The 7,837-nt window shown below is 44.5% G+C and overlaps 1 protein-coding gene across 1 annotated transcript; it reads left to right on the forward strand.

Annotated features, from left to right (window-relative positions):
- Positions 1-204: 204 nt before the first annotated feature.
- PSMB5 (proteasome 20S subunit beta 5) lies at positions 205-4,192 on the forward strand. The gene is made up of 3 exons (XM_077127196.1): positions 205-439; positions 1,135-1,441; positions 3,697-4,192. Exons 1-3 carry the CDS (start codon positions 242-244, stop codon positions 3,981-3,983), a joined length of 792 nt encoding a protein of 263 aa, XP_076983311.1. The 5' UTR covers positions 205-241; the 3' UTR covers positions 3,984-4,192.
- Positions 4,193-7,837: the final 3,645 nt, after the last annotated feature.

Here is a 7,837-nt window from a genome sequence, read left to right on the forward strand (position 1 = left end):
TTTAAGGGTAGTGAAGCTACTTATTATTTTTTTTCCCAAGCCATTTCTCACCCACCACCCCCGCCCCGGTGAAAATGGTCCCTTACGTCAGGCTCTCGTTTTTGGAGGCGTGGCTGCCAGGAGTCAAAATGGCTCCTCGCTGGTATAGTTTTACTAGGAAGTGAAGCTGTAACGGTGAGGCGTTGCCCGGCCATTCTTTCCTAGGCGTCTTCGGACTTACTTCCGTTTGCCCTCAGTAGACATGGCGCTGGCCAGTGTGTTGGAGCAGCCGCTATCTGTGAACCGACACGGCTTTTTCGGATTTGGGGGTCGCGCGGATCTGCTGGACCTGGGTCCAGGACGTCCCAGTGATGGGCTGAGTCTGACCGTACCGAACTGGGATGTCCCAGACGAGCCTGGAATCGAAATGCTTCACGGAACCACGACCCTGGCCTTCAAGGTGCAGATCCAGCCGCCGCGCCGGGCAGAATGCTGCGCGCCGGTTTCTTACCCGGCCTCCCAGCCCGACTGGTTTCGCTGTCTAACTGCCTTGGGGGACCTCGGTGCCGTCTGTGGCCTGGGACGGAGGCGGTGGGGCAGGGGGATGTGGGGGGAGTAGCCCACACTGCTGGGGTTGTTTCCTGGGCCCTAGGTTGCTCGTGTCTAGGCGTTCTCAACCGGGAAAGGGGAAGCCGCAGCAGCAGTTAGCACTGACAGAGGGGAAGCTGTTGAAAACATTCCTTTTGGAAACCAGGCTTGCCCCTGGAGGCGAGGGTAACCTAAATGCTGCGTCATGAGGGACAAACGTAGGGTAGTGAAGTCAAGGGAACACTGGCCCAAGAGTCAGGCAATTGGGGTTTCCCGGATTGGCTCGCCAATAACTAGTCTTACAATCTGGGGCAAGTCATTCATTCTCAACGCACCTGTTTTCTCATCTGTAAAAGAAGGACAAGAATATTGGTTATGCCCAGAGGGCTGTTATGCCCAAGCAATTGATATGAGGCTCAAGCGACATTAATTTGTAGAAAAATATACGTGAAGTATAAAACGCTAGAGAAAGATGTACTGCGTTTGCATTGGTACAAAAAGAAGTGTCAGAGATGTGTTGTTGTGGGCTGTTGTGATCTGCTTTGTGTGTTGCTTTGATCTTAACAGTTTCGTCATGGAGTCGTTGTTGCAGTGGACTCCCGGGCCACAGCGGGTGCCTACATTGCTTCCCAGACGGTGAAGAAGGTGATAGAGATCAACCCCTACCTCCTGGGCACCATGGCTGGTGGTGCAGCAGATTGCAGCTTCTGGGAGAGACTGTTGGCCCGGCAATGTCGAATCTACGAGCTTCGTAACAAGGAACGCATCTCAGTAGCAGCTGCTTCCAAACTGCTTGCTAACATGGTGTATCAGTATAAAGGCATGGGGCTGTCCATGGGCACCATGATCTGTGGCTGGGATAAGAGAGGCCCTGGTGAGTTCATCTGGACCACATGGTCCTTTGGCTGCCAGTACAGAGAGATGGAGATGAATAAACAAATGAATGAAAGGGCTTTGTGCCAGTGCTGAGGGTAATTAGGTTCCTAGCCCTGCTTTCTCTTTTTTAAAGAAAAGAGTTTTGGAAAAGTATCTAGCTCAGTGTCTGGCACATCCATCTTCATTAAATGATAAGACCTACCAAGCTGCCTTGGAGAATTGAATTGGAGAATACATGTGAAAAACTCTAGCCAGCCCTAGAGGCACATGTAATTTCAGACACTTTCTGTGTAATTTTCCCTTCCATGTGCTTTAAAATACTTAACTTTTCCTCCTCCTCATTCATATACCTATTTACTAAATGCCCAGTTACCCTGTAGAATACCTACCACTTTTTCACCAGCTTTGGAGTGAAGATAGGAAGAGGCCTAAGGGGATCAATTTCACTACTTAATGGAGGGTGAATGAAAAGAGTAAAAATTGGATGTGAGAAAAGAGCACAGTTGTTACTTTGAAAACCGAGACACTTTTGTCTTTGAAAGGGGTGAGAGAACAGTTCCATAAAACTTTCTTGGTCCAGGGAAGCATTTGTTGCTTTGAAAAATTCAAACCAATACACATTTAATTATTGGATTTGTTACAGTGATGGGAAAAATGTAACATACACAGAGACTGGTTAGGAAGGCAAATCCAGTCAGCTAAAAAGAACCAATAAAATACTGAAGGAGATTACTTCTGGTGGAAAGAATTAGGGAAGATTTCATGGATATTTGGTAGCTATCCTGGATGTGAAAAGAAAGGGGAAAGGAAACATAGTGAGCAAAGGGAGGAAGGAAGAAGCATAAAATTGTGGGGGTATAGCTGCAAGTCCAGTTTAATCAGAGCTAAGGGTATATGAAGGGAAGTAGTGAGCCGGAAACCACAATGGTAAATTAGAACAAGATAAGCCAGCTAGGGAAGACAGTGGCAGTGGAACTGAGAAGAGGGTAGAGATGGATTTGGAGCAGACATTAGAATCATCTGAACTTGAAAACAGCAAAAATGGTGTTCCACCTGGCTTGCATTGAAATTACATAAAGATGTTAAAAAATCAGCTCGTGCTTGTCCCCTACCCCAAGCCAGATGAAGCAGATTCGCACTTTTTAAAAAGCCTCCTTAAGTGATTCTGATGAACGGTGAGGGTTGAGAACCTCTGAAATAGGAAGAATATTGGTGATTCCATTGGCCCAATTTGAGAACACGAGGAAGTATGGGGTTGATGAGGCACAGAGAGAGATGAACTTACTGGGTAATTGAGAATCCTTTGCAAATGTATGAGGATGGGATTCAGATTTATGAATTTTGAATCTGGGCTTCGAGAAAAGGATCCATCTGCAGTGGTCTCAGCAGTTGTAATTGATAAAAATTTTATTGAACTCCTTTTTCTGAGTTTTCACAACCCATATAGTATATTCAAGAGTTTGGCAAACTTTTTCTTAAAGGGATAAATTGTGAATATTTCAGGCTTGCTGGCCATGTGGCCTTTGTCCCAACTACTTTACTCTGAACAAAAGCAGCCATAGATAAGTAAATAGATGCGCCTGTGTTCTAATAACAGTTTATTTATAAAAATAAGTAGTTGGCCTGGGCTGACCTGTTTGTATAATAGAATACAAATTATACGTGTAATTTTAGATTTTATAGTAGCCATATTTTCAGAAGTCATAAAAAGGGGAAATTAATTTTAATAATTTATTTAACCCAGTATATCCAAAATATTATCATTTTAACCCATATTAGTTTCATTTTAAATGCTCAAGAGCCACATATGGCTAATGGCTACCATGTTGGACAGTGTAGGCCTTTACAGTACAGTGAAGAACTTGAGGCTTTATTCTCTTACTGTCTGATATATGCACTGATCCACATAAACTCTTTGAGGGCTAGGGTTATGTTTTAAACATTATTTCCCATGGTGCCTAGCTCTGTGCTGGAAACAAATTATTTGGATTGTACTTTTTGGTTGTACAAAATTAGTGGGTTATTTTTTTGTTTTTGTTTTTGTTTGTTTTTTAATTAGTTGGTTATTTTATTGTAGAATCCTGGAGTCTTAATTTTTTTCTTAAGGTAATTTTATAGAAGTCTATTTTCTGTATTTTTGTTGGTCTCCCCTGGGTTTCAGGAGAGTTGGAGAACTACTGCCTCAGACATTGAATTAGATGGCAAAAGAAAATGGTCATTTTTTTTTAACTGCTAACTGCTCTCTCTTTCCAGGCCTCTACTATGTGGACAGTGAAGGGAACCGGATCTCAGGGGTCACCTTCTCCGTAGGTTCTGGTTCTGTGTATGCCTATGGCGTCATGGATCGGGGCTACTCCTATGATCTGGAAGTGGAACAGGCCTATGATCTGGCCCGTCGAGCCATCTACCAAGCTACCTACAGAGATGCCTACTCAGGAGGTGTAGTAAACCTCTACCATGTCCGGGAGGATGGCTGGATCCGAGTCTCCAGTGACAATGTAGCTGATCTACATGACAAATATAATCAGTCTACCCACTGAAGGAGGGTTGATGTGGCTGCTTGCATTTCTTAGGGTGATTCTTATTGGTAATATGGGTGCAACATCCCATCTTCTGATGGAAGGGTCCCTGATTGTACTTTTTTTAGCTTTCGTATGTTGACCTCTGTTTATCAGTTGTTAATAAGTTGCTGCAGAGGTAACTATTTGTTTTACTTTCTTTGCTGTTAACATTACACTACTCAACCTTAGCCTGTGTAGCGTCTTTTGTCCACGCTGTCGCTCCTCCAAGCACTTTACAGTCAAATAAGCCAAGACAGTGGGAGAGAAGCGACTGTAATTATAGGAAACAGTGCTGAGAAGACATTGTCTAGCATACATGGGTCCCCACTCATGAGGCTAATAAAAAAGGAGAAGGAGAGAGTCAGGGAGGAGGGAGAGACTTCCTGATTCAGTTTGCAAAGAGATAAAAGGTTGATGAGGTGGAAAGATGCACACAGTTATACCAAGCAAGGCTGCAGAGGAAAAAGCTCTCATCCTGGTGAGGGAGGGAAGGCTTATGCTACTGGCAGAGCAGAAAAGGGAAGAGGGTAAGTCTTGAATCTGAAACCAATTGGGAAGGGAAGGCATGGGCCCTGGAAAGAGAGAGGATGAAGACGTGAGTCAGAAAGTAGTAACCACAGCCTGGTGATCCTTGTCCTTTTGGTTTTCCAGTCCCTGTATGTGTGGGACAGAGGGAGGTGATAGTGGGCTCTTAGCCTCCTGGGCAGAAATCAGCACAAAGTTGTCACTGGAACTTGTGGGTTGGGAAAGAGGCCCTGCTGAGAGCAGAAATTTCTGGTTTATCATACCCAGTAGAGCAGTTTGTTTCCCAAGTTATGGTGGCTGCAGGTGGCAAGGTCTTCTGTTAAAGAAAAGATTGAGGGGAGATAGAGGAGGTGGTTGAGAGAAACCTTTTTAAAAAATGAGAGAAAAGAACATAAACAGCACCACTTATTTAGTTAGCAAAAAGGAATAAAGTAGTGGGTGAGGGTGTCAAGGCAGTGTTATGTTTTGAGACTGAGGGGTGGAGAGGGGTCATACAGAGAAATAGAGGGGGGTAAAGTCTCTTCTCTGCACTATGGCTATGGTTTCTTCCCTCTAAGCCTTGTTCAATCTCTATTGATTGATAAGGTCTGTCGGCCAGGAGCTGATTGAGGCTTGTTAATTGCATTTACCAAAGGCAGGGAAATTGGGAATTAGATTGGAAAAGGTAGTTTGGAAAACAAATGACCTTCGAGCCTAAGGAGATTGATTTTGCTGAAAAGTGCCTCAGGACCCCCTACAGTGAGTCAGGGAGTTGCTAGTGTGGACTCAGTTCCACCAGGCAGGAGCTGTGCTGCATCTCTCTCTGTTGAGACCTTTAGTAAATTGTTAGCTGAGTGAGAGGCACAAGTACAGTCATCTTCCTCTCATGTAAGACACAGATCTTCTTAAAAAAAAAAAAAAAACTCTTAGGACAAAGTCCAACTGAAAGAAATTGAATCAGAGTTCACAGTTGAGGGGTCAAGAGCCTCAATCACTGAGTTTTCCCCTTCTGCCACTCCGTGCAACACTGCCTCTCAGCCTCCCCACAGATGCATACGTGTTCCCTGCACCTCCTTAGAGCCCTAACTTGAAAACCAATGCCCTGGGAAATCCTGGGTAGAGAGAATTCAAATTTGGAATTCCTTTGCATGACCCCAGAGAGTATAAGACCCCTGTGTTGGTTTGAAAGGATTATGTGCCCTAGAAAAGCCGTGTTTTAATCCTGATCCATCTTGTGAAAACCCTATTCAGTACTATAGGTTGGAAACTTAATTAGATTATCTCCACAGAGATGTGACTCACCCAGTTGTGGGTATTAACCTTTGATTAGCTGGAGATGTGACTCCACCCATTCCAGGTGGGTCTTTATTAGTTTACTGGAATCCTTTAAAAGAGGAGTCATTTTGCAAAAAGCTTCAGAGCCACAAGAACCCACACAGCCAGAGACCCTTGGAGCCTGGAGAGAGAGCCAGCAGACGTCGCCATATTCATGTGCTTTTCCAGTTGAGGAAGAAATCCTGAACTTCATCGGCCTTTCTTGAGTGGAAGTAACCTTTTAGTGCCTTAATTTGGACATTTTTATAGACTTGCTCTAAATTAGACATTTTCACGGACTTAGAACTGTAAACTTGCAATTTACTAAATTCCCCCTTTTAAAAGCCTTTCTGTTCCTAGTATGTCACATTCTGGCAGCTAGCAAACTAGAACATCCCCCTACTCTCAGCCTGTGCAAGAGAGATGATCTAGAAATTCTACCCCTTTCCCTGTTTCTGCCTCACAGGCAGTGTTCTAAATGTTTAAACACATTCTACGTGGGCAGGGTCCTGATATTTCAGGCTAGAAAATGCATAACCTGCAGTCCTGGGTTCTGTCCAGGCGTATCCCTGTTTCTCTGCCTCCCTGAGTCTTGGGGAGAAGAAAGACTCATTTAATGGAAGAGATCTATTTGTGGAAGCTTTTCTGGAAAGAAATTAGAGCAAAGGTAGGAGAAAACTGCAAGTTTCTAGGCCCAGTCAGTGGTGGTCACCATGTGTATTTGTGATTTCTTGCTGCTGGGTACTGGTGGGGAGTTGGCTTTGCAGTGATGTTATATGTCTCCATTTGCATGGGGATGATGGCTGCCACATAGCATTGGAGAGATGCTGTTGAGTGGAGTGTACCAGTTCAGGGACTCCCATCAGATTCATTTCCCAGTGCAGTCTTCTTGACAAAAGATGATGGAGAAGAAATTGCCTTAAATAGCTGGAAGATTAATTTCTTTTGGCAGTTCCTAGGCTGGAATGCCTAGAGACAAAGCTCTATAAGTGATGTCTGACAATTTTCCCTCCCTTCACAGATAGGTCAGTGACACCAAAATCTGGCTCCTAATCTGATTAAATTGAGAGTCAACACTCCTAAAGGCCCCGTGCCTTCTCTTCCCTAGCAGGGAATGCTGTAGGGTTGAAGGCAGATATTCCTTAAAGCATCTCCGTAGCAGGCAAGGAGGGCTGTGGGGAGTAGCATTGCCCTGCAGGGGTGACTGAAATGTTCATGGAGGAAGGTGAAGAGGTAGGTGATGACATGGGGGAGGCGGGAGGAAGGGCCTAGATAAAACAAATCAGGGACTGGAGCGTAATGGTTACTGAATGTTCCCTCTTTAGGCAAAACTAGAAGGTCAATGTCTCTTGATATCCTCCTCAGCTAGCAAATGAGAAAACTGTCAAAGCCGTTTGGGGAGTGGAAGATCACATGTTTTGAGGGGAAACAAAACAACTGATTTATTCTGGTCCATGGATTCTGTGTGGTCTGTTAGGGGAGAGAAACAAGAGGAGGATGAAAAGGGAGTAAAATGAGAAAAGGTGGAGGGAAATTCTGAGGTCAGTATTTCCCTTGTGTCAGGAGCCAGGGGGGTGATTGGGTCAAATGCAGAATCTACCTGACCATATCTAATTCTCTGTGAGTACCTTCAGATTTGTTATTTTCTGTTGTTTTTGTTTGTTTTGCTAGAAGAGTTCCTCCTGCCACGGCTAGAAAAAAAGATTCAGTACTTTGCAACTGACCAGCAGCGGTGATCTCCAGACATGATTGAGGGCTTTATGATTTTGAAAAATATATCTATTGCAACCAAGCATCTCTGCTGGATTTTTTGTTTTGTTTTGTTTGTTTGTTTGCTTAAATTCTAGTATCCCTTCAGGAAGCCAGATCATATTGGGAAAGCTTAATTATGGCGGGTGAGAGGCGAGAGCTAGCACAGTACTCAGAACTGCCCTGATCAGCAGCTGCTGCTATGGCCTGCCTGACCCAGGCCCCTCCTCCCTTTTCTCCCAGTCAGCTGACTCTCCACATCCCTA

Source organism: Tamandua tetradactyla, chromosome 14, assembly GCF_023851605.1.
Source record: "Tamandua tetradactyla isolate mTamTet1 chromosome 14, mTamTet1.pri, whole genome shotgun sequence".
NCBI lineage: Eukaryota > Metazoa > Chordata > Mammalia > Pilosa > Myrmecophagidae > Tamandua > Tamandua tetradactyla.